Source organism: Amblyomma mixtum, chromosome 5 (assembly GCF_055824585.1).
Source record: "Amblyomma mixtum isolate Tamu chromosome 5, ASM5582458v1, whole genome shotgun sequence".
Lineage (NCBI taxonomy): Eukaryota > Metazoa > Arthropoda > Arachnida > Ixodida > Ixodidae > Amblyomma > Amblyomma mixtum.
The window spans coordinates 102820245-102838094 of NC_143016.1; the positions used below are offsets into that span (position 1 = coordinate 102820245).

Genomic DNA, 17850 nt, shown 5'->3' on the forward strand with positions numbered 1-17850 from the left:
TGAGCCCTGTTACTCCCTTCCAGTGCCAGCCACAAGCTTACCGTGCGCCACACCATCTGGGGGCTCATCATCGGCGCGTGGTTCGCAAACTCTGCCAGCTACGCCACCAACCAGATGATGGTGCTGCGCTACCTGACCGTCAGCTCTCTCAAAAAGGCCAGAATGTGCGTACTACGCATGCGCGTGAAAATGAAGGTGGGAGACAAGACAACATGGCTTCCACCGTTTCTTGGCTTCTTATCTAAACAGGGCTGGTAGACCTTAGTTTTTGAAAAAGTGCTCATGATGATGTAAGGTGCTAAATCTTCGCAATAATTTAGGCTGGAAAATATTTTGAGCAGTTGTGCACTTACTGATGATTCATTTTTAGTTAATCGCGTCCGTGCTTATCAATAACAAAATAGCGAACCAAGTTAGTTGGCTAAAGTTCACGTTCGAAAACTTTGTAGCTCGAAAAAGATGCAGGTCGGCGCCCGCGTGACATTTGTGCCATTTCTTTCTATTTCTTCATTTCTTCTATTTGTACCCTGCGTGTTTTTCGTGCTGTAACCTTTCTCAATAAGCGCTAATGAACATCTCAATGTATGAGCAACTGCTTAATATAATGTCGTGCTTTTGAGGTACGCACTATAAAACTATCAAACCGTCTTAGGCAGACGTAGTATTATAACTGGTCTGCGCTGCAAGTTGTAGTGGAATTAGAAGTTTCGGATAGTTGAGGTTGTGCCAAGACATGGGTTCCCTTAGTGTGCAGCATTAATTACAGCTTTCATGAAGGTAAAGCCTTCACTACTCGATTTTTCTGGTTGCTTTGGCTTGGTTGCTCTGCTAAAAAAATAAACTAGGCCATCTGTCAGCAGAGGCCGCACATTTAACTGAGCCTCCTCAGCCGCACTTGTTCCCATGTGACGTATGGCGAGATGAAATAAGTTGCTCCCGCAGTGTGGTGTGGCTGAACCTGCCATACCTGTGCCTGATACTGCTGCTGAGTTGCTTGTCCGGGCTCATGATCTACGCTCGGTACGCTACCTGCGATCCACTGCTCACCAAACGGATTAACACGCCCGACCAGGTAGGCACACCTTACTATTTATTAGTAACAAAGCTAAGCAGCCCGAAGTGTGTATTTGCTTGTTCATAGATATGTTATGCGCACTTTTCATTACCTTATCTCTTTACGGTTCTGGTCACCGGTCGCCTTTCCAATGTTAATGTCTAAAAAAACATTTTCTAATCAGCTCAACTCTTCGGTTGATGCCCTTAATACGATGCCCACTGGTCGCGTTTGTCCCACTTTGGTACAATCCGCCAACATTCATATTGCTGTGCAGTCATCGTGTTATCGTTCCGCCTTTCTTCGCACGATGTTGGGGTGCGTGCGGGAAAGGATGAGATGATGACGACAAGAGGTCACCTAGCTACACGAGGACTAATAACATTAACAACAGCTGCACTGAGCGCAATGCAACAATGAACTTTGAAGTCTCGCGGATGTTGGGACCGGGGCAGTGTGTGGACCATTCCGTATTTTTCCCGCTTTGCTTACTTGCGTACGTGATATCTTAGTGCACATTAAAGTTAATGCGTTGTACCTAGTTTGGCAGCGCTTCTGTCTAGCGTCAGCAGATATACCTCGCATTTCTTGCAACTACAGCGAAGAGTTTTTAGTGTGAAAGCGCTACTCTATGAGGTCCAATCGGCTCATCGAATATGTGTGAGGCTTGAACTTGAAGGCAACCTTGGCAAAACCTTGCATAGCATCAGCCTATGCAGAAATAAAATAAATATTGCCGTGAGTAGGTTTCGAACACATGCAGGCGCGAACAGATCAGCTTCTCTGTTCATTGCACGAAGGCACTGTGTCATCGCCGGAGCCGACCACGCCTCGTGCTAAACTACAACGCACTCTCAAGATGTGTATTGCGTATCGTCGTCTTCATCAACTTCCATGTGCGGCGCGAGCAGATCACATGAGCTTGACTTCGATCGGAGCTTAACCTGAGTCTAATATTGCCGCCAGACATGCCGACAACCCATCAAAGCAAAACCATGAGCCAAACAGGCTAAACACATGCTTTCGCACGTCTGCGCGGTTTATCCGCGATAAAAACGTAAAACGTTTTGCGCTTATCAGTGACACCATCACCAGTGATGTCTCACTTGCATGCGCGTTTGTTGCTCGGACACCGTACGCCACTTTACATAATGCGGGAAGTCGTGCCCGAACACCTCCCGCTGTCAATGCGCGCTGCGAAGTAACAATTGGCTAGACAGACTAGTGTCGTAGCTGGGATAGTGGAGTACCAAGAGACTGTATTTATCAGTACATGCTTTCGATAAGAAAAAAAGCAAGGACTCTCTACTTCTTTTCGAAGCCGCAATCGGAAACATGAACCTTCGACCTGCGCTTAACATTTTTGTCGTCAAAAAAGCTGAGATTACTGTGGTGCACGTGTAGCTCAGATCGTGTTAGGTTGTGCTAGTAGCCACTCTGGAACTGCAGTTTTAACAGCAAATTCAAATTTGTTTCGCGCTGCTTCCATCCCTCTGTTGGCCATATTGTTTTAGTGCAGATGTTCACAGATACGGTAGGGCCTGCAACGCTAACCTTGTCTAGCTTAATGGTCACTTGAGTATGAGTAAACAGCATCCATGTTTTTCTAGGCTTGTACCATACAGATCTTTTCACGACCCTCCAGGCAGCTGGCTTTTGTGCTGTGGGGAGCGAGTGTGGGGAGAGAGCGAGATAGAGAGGGGAAATTTATTGAGGAATTAAAAAAAAATGAAAAAGATAAAGATAAAGAACGCTGGCTGCCGTTTCTTGCGCACGGTGGGCCAGCAGAAGCTGGTGGCCGAGCAAGGGGACCGATAGTCGCAGGTCCCGAGAGTCCCTTGAGGAGTTGTTGAAGGGGGATTGGAGGTCCTGGCACATTCATAGACCATGTGGTAGAACGCACGTCGCATGTTTCAACATGCATTGCTTGTTGGAGGGGGTCAGTGGAGTGACGGGCATATCCGTTTTCAGGCGAGGCGGAGGTCTCTGTCGATCGGCGGCTACCGACATAGGACAGGTCTCTATCTTGACAATGCGCGGTGTGGTAGGGGGTGCATGCGCCTATCCTCAAGGGGCCCTAGATAAATACTCTGCGTATGAGAAATGCCCTGTACTATGGGCCGGAACCCCAATTGTTCCCGAGACAACCTGGTTTCGTTGCTCGCATCTGAGCGCGTGCGTGCGCAGAAAGAAATGCAGCAGGCAGAAGTGCCAACAGCACGACTCGTTACTCGTGAAATGTGAACGAGCCTTCCTTGTTTGAACCGCCTGTAAGCTTCTCGAGTGTCTGTAATGAATAAAAACGACTCGTATGTATTACTGCCAGTGTGTGTAAGGATCTGCACCGTTTACAGCTCTTGTGGTGGTGAGCTCCACGAGGTCCGGGGTGGTGTTCATGTGAAGTTCGGTAGGGATGAGTACCGGAGGGCCGTCGGTCGCAGCTACCGCAGTGGTTCCTGCCCTATGCTCAGGCGGCAGGGATGCGTTTGTGCATAGCACGTACTCGGGCCCGTCTCCTCAGCCGCGTAGCGCTTATGAATCCAGCGCTCACAGAGTTGTCTTCTGGATTGATGTCCGTTTGGGTGCATGTTGCGTGGTAAGTTGAGACTCGAATCCGGGTTTGCTTGATAGATAGAAAACTTTATTGGATGCATGGCGATTCTCGGGTCCGCCGAATCCGCAGACCAGTGGTTCGCGCCGCAGCGTGGGCCCTACGAATCAGTACTCGTTGCCGGTGGAGGTCCTCGCTGTGTAAGATAGCCTCCCACAGCTCGATATTAGGTTTGGGATTAGGAAGTTTTACAACAGCGGGATTGAGTTGGCATGCTAACACCATGCGAAAATGAATTTCTTCACAGTGTCTGCACTCTGGTTTGTAGAGTGAAGGGTACCATTGCAGGAGTTTAAGTTGTGTTACTAGAGTGTCTATTTTGAGTCAGCGGAGGGCGTGTTCTTTCCACTTGTCTAGGGTTTGTGAAGAGGGGGTATATCTGTCTGGCCTGTCTCTGGGCCTGGAAGCACTCGTCATGGGCAAGTTATGCTGTTTGGAAAACGGTAGTTCTAGCGCCGCGTATTCGAGGTGCGCGAGAACATCGCAGCCCTACGGAATATAACACAGACGCTGCATTTGGATTGGCCTCTGCGCGTATAACATTTCGTCGAGCGTGTTGTGCGTGCAGAGAAAGAAGCGCCGTCATGCACGTGCGTATAGGTAGCCATAGAGCGGTTTTCGTTGCCTCGCGTAGAGTCGCATCTATTTTACGCTGTTCTTTGGGGAGGTTGTGTTACTGGAGGTGGTACGTAAGGCGCGAATGGATTAAGGTTTGGGTAAGCCAAAATATGTCGGCCTCTCAATCCGCGCCGTCTGTTGGACACGCGCCGTGCCATGTTTTTGACCGCATGGATTTGGTGCTGGAGCAACTGTATTGTGAAGCCTTCTTTGCCGCTGTGCTGGATGTAGAGTCTGAGGGCATGGAGCCTGTCCTTGTGGGTGATAGGTTGTCTGTTGAGGCACATCGTGAGGCGTGGCGGGTCGCACGGGCTTGAGCGCACCAGGAGTACCTCCCGCTGGAAAATGTGAAACCCATGCGCTGCGTGTGCATACAGTGGCGTCCGTTGCTTCCCGGAGCGCACTCTCTACGTCCCCATCCGAGCCCGTTGTGATCCTTATGGTAATGTCCAAGTAGACGGCAAGCTTTGTGCAGTTGATGGCATTAAGAGTGGCAGGGAGACTCGCCATTGCAGGTTGAAGACCAGGAGCGAGAGTACCTCGCCCATGAAGCTGGATGAAGTTCGGGCTGGCGTCTCCGAACTGAATAGTGGCGGTAGGGTCGCGCAGGAAAGACTGGACCTATTGGTATGCTCGGTACCCGCAATTTGTAGCCGCCAAGCTGCCAAGAAACGCGTCGTGCATAACGTTGGCGAAGGCGCCCTTTAGATCCGGAGCGAGGATGGGACGTTCCTGGGCTCTGTAAGGATTATCTCCAACTTCGGGGTATGCGATGATGCGTAGTTATAATACATAGTTACATGATACGCAGCTTTACCGTAATACATAGGGTTAACTCACTAGTGCACTTAAATCAGCCCGCTTCAAGGGCTACAATTACAACAAACGACGTATCAGCAGTTATATCACCGTTTTTTCGTGCCTCATGTGACAGCCATCGCTCGGTTGATGAAGCCGAAACCGAAGCAGCGTCAAGAAGAAATTTAATTATAATTTTTTTTAGCGGTCGTAGGCACATACGGCGGGATGCTCTATGTACACCAACGTGCAACGCATTGTCTGAAATAGGAAAGCCCAAAAGCGAAAATTTGGTGTCTATAGACTTTAAGCATTTCTTTCATAGTTGTAGAAAAGAAAGGTCGGTTCATTTGCTTTGGGTATTTTTTTTTATTAATACCGCTTTTAATCGCATCAACCGCTTAGAATGGCTTACATATGTACCGCTTCCTGTGTTACAGCGTTACTATCGCAGCTACATTACTCTAAAGTAACCCCTAATTCAATGCTCACAACGCTGAGCGCTTTGTAGCGTGGCTGCCAAGCTTACTGTCTCCACTCTTCGTCGCAGCTGCTGCCGTACTTCGTCATGGATGTACTGGCCCACAAGACTGGAGTGGCTGGCGTGTTTGTCACCGGGATCTTCATGGCCTCACTTAGGTGAGACCGGCATCTCAAACGAAATGGATGTCTGTAGGTACCGTAAGCTTTGCTCAACCGCAGCAATTCCTCTACATTCGTTCATTATTGAACATCGCAGTTCGGTGTCATCCGCTATCAACGCGCTGGCGACGGTTTTCTACGTGGACGTCATAGCTGTCCTCAGGCCAGACATTAAAGAAGCCACTGGTTCCCACATCATGGTTGGCCTCGGTAAGTTAGGGACGCATACGTCCGCGTATTATGCTTCAGTTTGTGGGCCGTTTTAGAGGAAGTATGTGCATGTTTGTGTATCTGTTTCTTGTCCTTAGTTTCGTGCCTTTTGAAAGCCCTAAAAGATTTTTAGCGGCTTGTATCTAAGCGTTGCAGTGACCGCTCAAAGATTCCAAATGTTGAGAGAGCTTAGTTTTTTTTTACGCATACGTTATGGACGAACGAAAAATATTGGTTACAGAAGGCACTTGTAGTCAGCCTTTCATTCGTTTTATTTTATAAATAATTCTGTCAGATTTATGATTAGCACGCACCTCACTGACGACATCAAAAGTTTTCTTACCTGTTCTGAGACAGTTCTTGCTAAGGGTTCGCCACCTTAATGAAGGAGACGTGTTAAGAAAGTGTGGAGAGAAAAAGGAATAAAAATTCCACCTAGCTTTACTGCCTTATCATTGCGATGACATTGGAAGCCTCATGGGGCCAAAATGCTTCGTCGCCCATGAAATTCACCCTTTTTCTGGAAAGAAGTACCGTCACCAGACGGGATCATTCCCACTGGCTGGAGAGAAGTGACAATTCCAATGCGGAAGAGACGTAACTGCCGGTAAAGCCATCAACAGCTACTTATGTTATCGTATTGCCAACACATAATGGAATTAGGTGTCCCTGCGAGCTTTTTCTACCCCCTCGGAATCTCCATACGTAACAGAAAGCCCTGGCTCAAGCATGCTGCTTCGACAATTCTATATTATCCACACCAGGCTAGATGATGTAATACAAACGTTCTCGCTTTCTCTTGCAGGTGTGTTCTTCGGAGCGTTGTCCATCGCACTGGTAGCCGTGGCTATGAACTTGGGAGACGTTCTTGCGGTACTGCCTTCATTTAATCCTGAAAACTTGCCAGCATTCGCACCTGAAAACTTGATGGAGTACCTGAAAAAAAAAGAGCAATGGCTGTTCAGCTGAACAGGGGTTTTCCTCAGGAATTGAAATTATGGGGGGTTGTGTAAAGTGGGGGGGCGGGGGGGGGGGGGCAGGGGGGGGCAGGGGTGCGTTGAGGATATAGAAGAAGCGGTAGTTAAACTTAAGTTTCAATTTGTGTTGATGTGTCGCGTCGGACTAACGGAGTTTATTACTCCAGTCCTCATGACAAACATGATAAAAATTCTCCGTCGTGTGTAAAATAAAAAGTTACGAATTAAAGAGGTGCCTTCAAAAAACAAGAGGGCGTGTACACCCCCTCGTTCTAGGGAGGAAAATCACTGAGCAGAGCTCACAGTTCCCTCTGCCCCGCATGAATTTTTTACTACTCGTAAGATGCATGCAAAATATAGTACCGATGTTTACCGACCGACATCCCACCGCTCTATGCAGGCGCAGTCGGCGATCAACAGCTGCATTGGAGGACCCCTGCTCGGCCTGTTCTCCATGGGCATGTTCATCCCTCACGTCTCATCGAAGGTGATATTTCCGTCTGGTTTGCCATCTAGGGGGTTTTTGGTGTTCGATAGGCATGGTTCTCCATGTTTGAATGAAGGAATGCATTATCGAATCAATCAATCAATCAATCAATCAATCAATCAATCAATCAATCAATCAATCAATCAATCAATCAATCAATCAATCAATCAATCAATCAATCAATCAATCAATCAATCAATCAAACTTGCTGAGAAAACACCTTTGCAGGTTTAATTCTAGCATGAGCATCCTGATTAGCATGTTTACGCATTTGGTTACCATTCACTGACCCATTCGCGCGAGCGCGCGCGCACACACACACACACACACGCGAACACACACACACACGCACACGCACACGCACACGCACACACACACACACACACACACACACACACACACACACACACACACACACACACACACACACACACACACACACACACACACACACACACACACACACACACACACACACACACACACACACACACACACACACACACACACACACAATTGCAGCTTATGAATTCCATTTTTTGAAGCGCCCGTATTACCTGTCTGGGACGTTCGGTAGTGGCTCACGTACCGGCCCGTGACTTTTTGCTCACCGCGCACAGGGCGCAATGTTGGGGCTGCTGGTATCCTTGGGCATCGCCTTGTGGATCTGCATAGGAAGCCTGGTAAACCCGGTGGTCTACCCGTCGCCGCCGCTCTCGGTGGACGGCTGCCCAGCTCTCTACCGAAACGTCACCAACAGCTCTAAGCCTTACGTGGACCCTGTCCTGGTCGAGTAAGTGCCGCTCAGCAACGCAGACAGAGCGTGACCGAGGATTTGACATGTCCTTTGCAATATTATTTTCTAGCGAGCCCGAAGGCATCTACGCGCTGTCCTACCTGTGGCAGACGATGGTGGCCTTCCTCGTCTGCTTCGCAGTCGGAATTCCCGCCAGCTTTTATGCAAGTGAGTAAGCTGGCGTTGCCGCGTAGGCCTCCACCCGTGCAAGACGCGCGGAGTGTTTCCAAGGACAGCTCTGCACTAGATGTTTTCAATGCGACCACGTTCTCGACTTTAAATCTTCATTTCGGAGCCTTAACAGAGGCCTGTTAGCAAACATACATGGTTAGCGAAGCACATAGTCTCCCCTGATGCTTCCTTGAGAAGAAGCCTCAGCACATAGTTGTAGATCCTGGGATCCGCTGCTTTTGTTCAGTCCTCATCAGAAGTACAGAGGGTAATCACTGCACGCAGCATGAGTTACCGTAGTTGTGCGGTCAGGTTTTCATGGTACGAGATCCTTGGCAGTCAAGACGACCATCCTGCACAGTGCATAAGGCATGCGAGACTGCGTTCACGCACTCGAAGTGGCTCATATTTCCTTTCGACTCAAGTACATCTGGAGTCGTGCCACTAGTTTAATCATGCCATTACACCGTCTCTACTACAGGGCGTTCGCTACAACGGCACATATTTCTTCGCTAATTTCGAGTATTCAAAGCTCTTCCCGAGCACCACGCGGGCGTCATCGATTAGTAACTTCCGGAGTAAGGGCTTCTCAGCGTGCTGGCGTTCTCTGCTGAGAAGGGCTCCTACTGCTCGAAGCAGGAGACAAAGGCGTTTGTTTTAGCCGATCCAGCAGGAAAAGGGACCGAACCTTGCAGCAGCATACATGCATTTAACCTAACCCTAACCTGTCAAATTTTGTCATCCGTTTCGCTTCGCCTCAAAATTAAGTTAAAGCTGAGCACTTTCTGAAGATTGACTGAATGGGAATGAGCTTACGCATCTTGTGGAGCGACCATTACGCATTTGAGAGAGGTGTCAAAGTGAATTTGAAATCTGTCGTTTTATCTTTACTTCCTGTTACTGTTTTAGTGCTAGGTTTAAATGCACAGAAACTAATAGATTATTACTTAGCGCGCTTGTATCTAAAGCAGTAACACCCAACAGTATCCGTAAGGTACGGTTGAGAGCTCATTTCAAATTATGTGTGCTCATGTTCAGTTCCGTGGCACCCTCAGGGTCTCACTTCAAGCTATTGTTAGACTAAGATGGAAAAGTAAAAAATGAATAGCGTTTCATTAACATCTTATTGCATTCTGTGGATCTTTAATTACAATACTTGGACTCCAACAATGCCACTCCATCGCTCTAACTAGTCACAACGTAATGCATACATCTGCCGATTTTTTACAGTGTCAGCGTTGGTTGCTTGTTTGTTTACGTTGAGACAACAATGGCGCTCTCATGTCACCGCTCACACCCTGCTCTTTTTCTGCTCTTCTTTTGCAGCTGCGAATGATCCGAAGACCATGAACCCCAAGCTGATTTGCCCAATAGTGGACATCCTGTTTCCGTACCTGCCAGACAGATACAGGAGGCCATTTAGATTCAACTTGGGGAAGAACTATGTAAGTGTGCCAGGGCTTCTTTAGATGGCGCTCTCTTTACATCTTATCTTTGTTTACTTGGCAGTCCCCTATAGGGAGAGAGAGAGAGAGAGAGCAAGCAGGCGGCGTCATCTCAGCTAATGCTCGGCCCACTCGAAATTTGGGGTCGTTGTTTTCACGCTACCTTTGCAGCGATAGCACTGTAAGGTGCGCTAACCTTGTGAAAATTACATTGAAGGCATTCCTGCCTCTGGCTCCATGACGATCCAGAAGGAAGGGGGTGAGGTCAACAAATGATAGTTGGTGCCTAACTGCAAGCAAAGAGCGTTAGTCTGGAGGAACAGAGCCACGCAGAGCACAACACAAGCGCTGATGTACAGCTAATATTGTGCTTGTCAATGCACTGGAACTGCTAAAAGCAGTTCCAGTGCAAGAATAAAAAACGAAATGAAATTCAAAAGCTCCCTGCGTGTTTCCATGTATAACATTTTGGGAAAAAAATGATGAATTATGAAAAACTGCAAGTTACTGATATGAAAATATTGAAGATAATGGTCCATTCTTCCGTATGTACCAAAATATTTTGTTTGTAGTGTTTCCATTGCTCGCATCGACTGGTTAAGACTGTCATAAAAAACCAAAAACGAACGTTTTTGGCTACAGCAAAAAACGTTAATAGCAAAAAAAAAAATGGAATACCGCCGACGGGAGTTGTACGAATATATTGATTGTTATAGTGAAGTCTTACAATATATGAAAAAAAAAATAGGTTCGTAAACTCTTCCCTGTTCAAAAATGCTTTTGTCCAGAATTGTTGGGTATGCGTGCAGAACTTGAGAGATTGAAGCTCAGGTTGTTGCACTGCATTCTTTCCACCCTCCTCAGCCTCTGCTTCTGGCTAGTCTAATTAAATGGCGCTGTTCGCATTCAGAAATGGCACTGTATTGTACGTCGGTCTGTCAATGGAGAGAAATGCGGCACAGGAGCGGCGCCTTGTCACTGCTGCAGGGAATTAACTGCTCGTTGAGTGATGGTGTCTTGTCAGCTTATGAAACGTTAATACCAGACTGTGTTAACTTTCTATTTTTTCATGCTCCGCGGTGCTGTAATGTTTCTGTCCTCTCCTGGCGCGCTCGCAGTTGGGACCGGATACGCCACGGCCGAGCCTGAGCCAGCGCAGAAGCTGGCCGCAGACCAACGTCATGATTGCCGCCCTGCCTATCGAACGCGACTCCAAGATCCTTGGCCTGAACGTGTCACACATCCAGGCGCTGACGGAGCAGCTTTATCCTGGCCAACCGTTTCCACCGGTCGAACCTCTGCGTTCACCTAGTCAGTACTTTACGCACTTATAGCACCCCGTGCAGGCATTATAATTTAACAGCGATCCGAATTTTTGACGAGATGTACCGCCCCCTGGTGAGAGCGCGAAAATTCATCTGCTGCCCAGAAAACTGGTTTTGAAAGACGAACGTGTGAACGACGTAGGTGCGATGCGCTTCCGCAAAATACCATGGGCGCGTGCGGGGTGTCAGACGCACGCTTGCAGCTGCACATTGCACCTGTCGCCAATACGGACTGCGCATGCGCGCTCCGCAGGATACAGTGGCCACAGCTGACAAAGTACAGGGCTAATTGGAGAGACATAAGAGAGGCCTTTGCCCCGCAGGGGGCACAGTCAGGATGATGAAAATAATGCGCGCTACAAACTGGCGTTTGTTCCCAACCAATGAGCGGGGGAGGGAGGCTGAAAAGTGGCGCGGGTGCGCAAAATGACCATGTGAGAAAGCTGTGTTTTGGGACCATAGGCGACTCCGTAGTGAGCTAGTGGATCCAACGTCGTCGCATCTTAAGTTAGCCCTCTGCCCTCTGTCATAAAGCTGAGAACAATCAGAGAAAGAAAAATTTCAGTAATTGATAGATGAAATGTGCCAGAACTTAAAGGAAGTTAGGAAAAAATTGCGGATAGCACTTAGGGCTACATGTGCTGTGAATGCGAAAGTATGCACTTGGGCTGTTCGGCTGCGACGACGGTGCACTGCTCTAATACAGTAGCCAGCAAAGCCACCTGAATGGATGTTGATGAAGACGACAATGCCCAAACCCGGCGCGAGAGACTGACCATTTAGTGCGCGGCGTGTCGTGCTATGTGTGTGTGTATATAAATATATATATTCTTTCTGTACATAACCGTGTAGAATAAATACTATGAAAGAAAAAAATGTGGTGATGGCGGAGTGCTCTGATGAGGCCAGCGAAGTTGACCTCTTCGCGCCGATCTGGGTTCGAAACTGACATTGGAAGAAACTTTAGTTCTCTTTCTTTCCTAATGATGTAGGTCATGTAGATTTTCGGACCGTCTGGCGTAGACAACGCCGTATTTTTCGCCTCACAAGCCATATAATGCTTTCGCCTCAAAAAGGGCATATTGTAATGTGTTTGAGAAAGATTTAATGGATGACGGTGATGCAAACTAGCTCATTGAAAAAGCATGGAAGCATGAGTTGGTATGTTTGCTCTATCCGCTAGAACGAATACCAGCTTACCTGACTGCAAAATAATGGAGCAATATTGTCACGTGCTAAGCATGGGCCCTGAGGAACAAAGAAGATGTGCGCACGCTGGAAGAAAAAGAGGATGTCCAGTATCCTGCCGCTACTCCTTTTCCTCTAAAACTGCTAATCATTCCAACAGTTCACCGCCTGTGTCATGGCCACTCCCCCGTAGTGGGCATGTGTCTGTGAGGACTGTGGGAGATTGCAGGTTGTATATTACACAAACACAAAAGTGCAAACAATAAACGAGGCGGCTTTTATAGGAAAGGAAACCAATTTCAGTATGAGAGTGAAAAAAGGAAAGGAACCAGAGAGCAACGAAACAACACACGGGAAAAACACACGGGGGAACAGAACAACGTGCTTACGAAAAATACAGGAAAAAGAAAGTCAAAAAGGAAAGTCACACTACTTGTCTCTCATTCGAGCAACGAGCGGGGAGGACTGGCTGGGTGTCGGGCAGTCAGGGAGTCTCTGGGCGTTCCAATGTCGATGCAACGCTACCGCAGCGTCAGCGTCTGTGGGCTCCCAGCACGGTTCCCACGTCTGGTATCCCGGAAAGGCCACGTAGGCACCAGAGGCGGCCTGTGTGGAGCAGCTGACGGATGTACGGAGAAGAGTGGCGTCTGGGCCTGGTGGTTGAGGCTCTCGACGATGGATGTCCAGGTCTGGTGGCCCGGACGTCTGCGGCTGAGGCCCAAGCCCGGAACTCGGGGAGCCAGCAGAACTCGTCCACGTCCGTCGCCCACCGCGCTCTTCTCTTATCTGCCACGTAATCCTCTTCTACCTGTCCCGGCGTTCCCCTCCGCACGCGCTCCTCGTTCTTTTTCTTCTTCTCCTCACAAACGACGCTGGGTGGCGCTGTCTCCTTACAGAGCCATTCTAATTGAGGCCAACCAACCAACCAACTGGCGCGCCAGGCTTTGGTCGACCTGTCTTGTAAATAGCATTTGTGAATTGAACCTGTAACAGTGTGGTGCAGGTGCTAGGTCGATCACCACGGACCCCTCTCGACGTCGCTGCAGCCGAAGAATCGCCGGATTGCCACCGTTGCCCGTGCTAATGCCCAAGAAAGACAAAGCACGTCCGACCGGCGCAGCAACGCCCGCTTGGCAGCACTACCGTGAGCCGCGGACGTTTTCCGGGAAGGCTGGCGAAGACGTGGATGATTGGCTCACCAATTCCCAGCGGGTGAGCAAATACAACCGCTGGGATGACACTCTTCAGCTGGCCAATGTTTTCTTTCTCGATGGCACCGCGCCAACTTGGTTTGAAAACCATCGGGCGTCGATGACGAGTTGGCACCGCTTCGTGGAAGAGCTCCGCAGCTGCTTCGGAGATACCATTGCCAAACGAAAATGCGCTGAGCAGTCTTTGCTTCAGAGAGCGCAAGTGCCTGGAGAGACCTGCACGACATACATAGAAGAGGTCTTGAAGCTGTGCATAGTCGTTAATCCCTGTATGTCCGACAAAGATCGAGTTGGCCATCTCCTTAAGGGCATCGCAGAGGACGTCTACTACTTTCTTATTAGTAAGACTCGCCCACCTTTGAAGCTCTAAAGCTGCGTCGAATTACTCCCAAGTTCGGCCGCCTGCCTAACGTCACCACCGCCGCCAGCGTGGATTTTCACGAGCCTGTGAATGCTGCGACTCTCCCTGACGTCATTCGTCAAATCGTGCGTGACGAACTCTCCCGGCATCACGATCTTGGGCGCCGCAGTGAAGTTCCGTATGAGAGCTGTTCTCTGCAGGCGGCTCCCGCCTACCCCTCCTCCCCTTGGAGTTTCCCCTACCAGTACTACTCGCATCGATTACAGCGACGCTCCCCGGATCACCCGCCCCAGCCCCAGTACGCCAGATCGTCCGCAACGCCACCTGCGGCAGCCGAAGTACGATGGCCGCTTCGACACTGGCTACGAGGAGTGTTATCCCGACGCCACGGTCTGAGCGACTCTCAATTCCTAGCCATGGTCAACAAATCCCTACCCACTAGCGACCGCCAGGTACTAGTGGCCGTGCTTATAAAGCATGCGGACGTGTTTGACTTCGGTCGCGATCAACCACCGCCGATTCCAGCTTCCCGTACACATCACATGATCAATACTGAATCTGCACAACCGATTCGACAGAAGATATACCGCGTCTCGCCTTCCGAACGTGAGATAATCGATGAACAAGTCCGTGACATCTTGCACCGCGGCATTATTCAGGAATCTTCAAGCCTGTGGGCGGCTCCAGTGATTCTTGTCAAAAAGAAAGATGGCACATGGCGATTTTGTGTCGACTATAGCCGGCTTAACACTGTCACAAAGAAGGATTGTTTACCCGCTCCCACGCGTTGATGATGCCATTGAATGCCTCCACTCAGCCTCCTACTTTTCCTCGGTGGATCTACGGTCCGGATACTGGCAGATCCCGATGCACCCGAAAGACACAGAGAAGACGGCGTTCGTGACAGCTGACGGGTTGTATGAATTTAATGTTATGCCATTCGGCCTTTGCAACGCTCCTGCCACTTTTGAACGATTTATGGATACGCTTTTACGTGGCCTGAAGTGGCAAGTTTGCATGTGTTATGTGGATGATGATGTTATTTTTTGAAGGACCTTCGCCGAACATAACAGCCGCTTAGCCATTGTCTTAGACCACATAGACAGAGCGGGACTCATGCGGAACTCCAAGAAGTGTCGCTTCGGTGAACGCCAAATTACTGTGCTTGGCCATCTCTTTGACAAGGATGGCGTCAGGCCCGACCCGCAGAAGGTTGAAGCTGTAAGCAGTGTCAAAGAGCCCAAATCAGTGAAAGAGCTCAGGAGTTTCCTAGAACTTTGCTCATATTTTCGGCGTTTCGTTCCCAAGTTTCCTGATTTAGCCTACCCGCTTACGGTCTCCTGCAGAAAGACACTCCTTTGAAGTGGACTCCCATATGCGACTCCGCGTTTCGCCAGCTCAAGTTTCTCCTTACCTCGCGGCCAATATTGCACGTTAAAGAACCCCAGATGGTCGAAATTTCCGGAGCCCTTCACTACGGCGTCTCTCATAGCCTCAGTTGCTTTGGGACGTTAAACTTCAATAAACCAAACCAATATTGCGTCTTTTCTGCCCGACAGCACCCACTGAACTCCACACTGACGCTAGCGGCATCGGCGTGGGTGTTGTGCTTATCCAACGTCATGAGGGCAGTCAACACGTTGTCGCTTATGCAAGTCGCACCCTCAGCAAGTCGAAACGCAATTACACTGTAACAGAGCCAGAGTGTCTCGCCGTTTTCGGCGTACAATGGTTTCGTTCGTACCTTTATGGACGTGCTTTTACAGTCGTCACAGACCATCATTCTCTGTGCTGGCTTGTCAATCTACGCGACCTCTGCGGTTGGTTGGCCCGCTGGGCGTTACGCCTGCAAGAGTTCAACTTCAAAGTGTCTTACAAAAGTGGCCGCCAACACGCTGACGCAGATTGCCTCTCGCGGCTGCCGCGCACGGCTACTACTTCCGATGATGAAAACTTCGACGGCTATATCACTGCCGTTTCCCAAGAGTTTCCAGATCTTGGCACTTTCCAGACGGAACAACGCAAGGATCAGCACTTGGCGCCGCTTTTTGCCGAAGCCTGTGACCCGACATCCGCAAGCCCTTTCTGCATTAGCGACGGTTTACTCTACAGAACGAATTACTCGCCTGGAGGTGCGCGCTTTCTCCTCGTCGTTCCGGCTACTCTGTATTCCTCTGTTCTGCACGCAATGCACGATGACGTCACGGCTGGGTGCTTCAGGTTTGCCAGGACCCTTAACCGCATTAAAGAACGTTTTTACTGGACAAAAATGCGTCGCATGGTTGAGCGCTGCGTGGCCACCTGCGTGCAGTGTCAACGGTTCAGGCTTCCCAGCACTTCTTCCCATGGACGCCTGCATCCTGTGCCACCTCTAAGCACACCATATGAACAAGTTGGTCTCGATCTGCTCGGCCCGTTTCCCCGCTCGTCCAACGGTAACCGCTGGGTCATCGTGTGCGTTGATCACCTCACCCGTTACTGCGAAACCGCCACCCTACCGTGCGCCACCGCTGCTGAAGTCTCGCTCTTTCTTTTTCATGCTATCATCCTCCGGCATGGACCTCCTCGAGTTGTTATCAGTGACCGTGGTCGCCAGTTTATGGCAGACGTTGAGGAAGAGCTTCTGCGTCTTTGTTCATGCCATTTTCGCCACTCGACGCCGTACCACCCCCAGACAAATGGGCTGGTTGAACGTACCAATCGGACGAACATGCTTGCCATGTATGTCGATTCCCGCCATAAGAACTTGGACGATGTGCTTCCCTTCATTACATACGCCTATAACACGTCGAGGCATGAAATAACTGGTTACAGCCCGTTCCTACTTCTTTATGTCCGTCCGCCTCGAAGCTCCGTCGACAGTATCTTACCTTTCTCTCTCGACACCGAGCCTTCTATTGCCAACACACTATGTCGCGCTGAAGAAGGCCGTCGGATTGCCCGGATACGCACCTTAGCATCGCAGGATCACTCTAAGCAGCGTTATGACCGCCGGCGCAAGGATGTGTGCTACCTTCCCGGTGACGTTGTACTGTTGTGGACGCCTTTACGCAAACGTGGTTTATCACAAAAGCTGCTGTCCCACTACACAGGCCCATTCATCGTTGTTGCTCGCCTCAACGACCTCAACTATGTCGTCTCTCCCCAATCTACGCAAGGACGCCACTCAAGGAAAACCCAAGTCGTGCATGTCGCACGGCTAAAGCCCTTCCACTCTCGGGACCCAGATCGATTGACTGGCCCAGAGGGCTTCTTCTGCGAACGGGGAAATGTCACGTGCTAAGCATGGGCCCTGAGGAACAATGAAGATGTGCGCACGCTGGAAGAAAAAGAGGAAGTACAGTATCCTGCCGCTGGCGCACCAGGCTTTGGTCGACCTGTCTTGTAAATAGCATTTGTGAATAGAACCTTAACAATATACATAATTTTTTCATGAACCTGCACCTCGCAAAACGTTTGCCCTTAACCGTACCATACGGAGTGCAATATGTTTGGAGGCGGATTTTCATAATTTAGCCCTAGGTTTGTATTGTGAATTCAACGAAATGAAGATGAATTGAGGTTTTCGCATTTGTGCCATTTAAGTTGCCAGCGCTGTTTTCGAATCGGCCACCTGGGGTTCTTTAACGTGCACTGTGCGACGTCAGTGCACGTTAAAGAACCCTAGGGGGTCGAAATTTCTGGAGCCCTTAACTACGGTGTACCTCAGCCTGAGTAGCATGGGAACGGCAAAGCCCCCTAAACCATAAACTATCGGAGCGTGTACTTGCCGAGCTAAACGGTTGATAGTTACAGAAGGATGTAGTTTGTGAAACCGCAATTCGACGCACGACAACAACGTCACATATGTGTCTTAATTTCCCTGCGCGCTACCTCTTGAACCAGGCCGATATTTCTTTTTTTAGATATCCAGAAGGAAAGGACCAAAACGACGTGCCACCGGCGCTGATACAATC

General features: G+C 49.4%; 1 protein-coding gene across 2 annotated transcripts in view; it reads left to right on the plus strand.

The window, feature by feature from the left end:
- Positions 1-17850, plus strand: part of LOC149343229 (sodium-coupled monocarboxylate transporter 1-like) — a 47969-nt gene that overhangs the window by 17143 nt on the left and 12976 nt on the right. For both annotated transcript variants that reach the window (XM_089545776.1, XM_089545779.1), the window contains exons 7-16: positions 24-164; positions 943-1072; positions 5632-5720; positions 5821-5933; positions 6739-6806; positions 7311-7397; positions 8018-8190; positions 8264-8361; positions 9691-9809; positions 10928-11120. In XM_089545776.1, the coding sequence (XP_089401902.1) occupies positions 24-164; positions 943-1072; positions 5632-5720; positions 5821-5933; positions 6739-6806; positions 7311-7397; positions 8018-8190; positions 8264-8361; positions 9691-9809; positions 10928-11120 (1211 nt within the window). The remainder of the gene's footprint in view (positions 1-23; positions 165-942; positions 1073-5631; positions 5721-5820; positions 5934-6738; positions 6807-7310; positions 7398-8017; positions 8191-8263; positions 8362-9690; positions 9810-10927; positions 11121-17850) is intronic.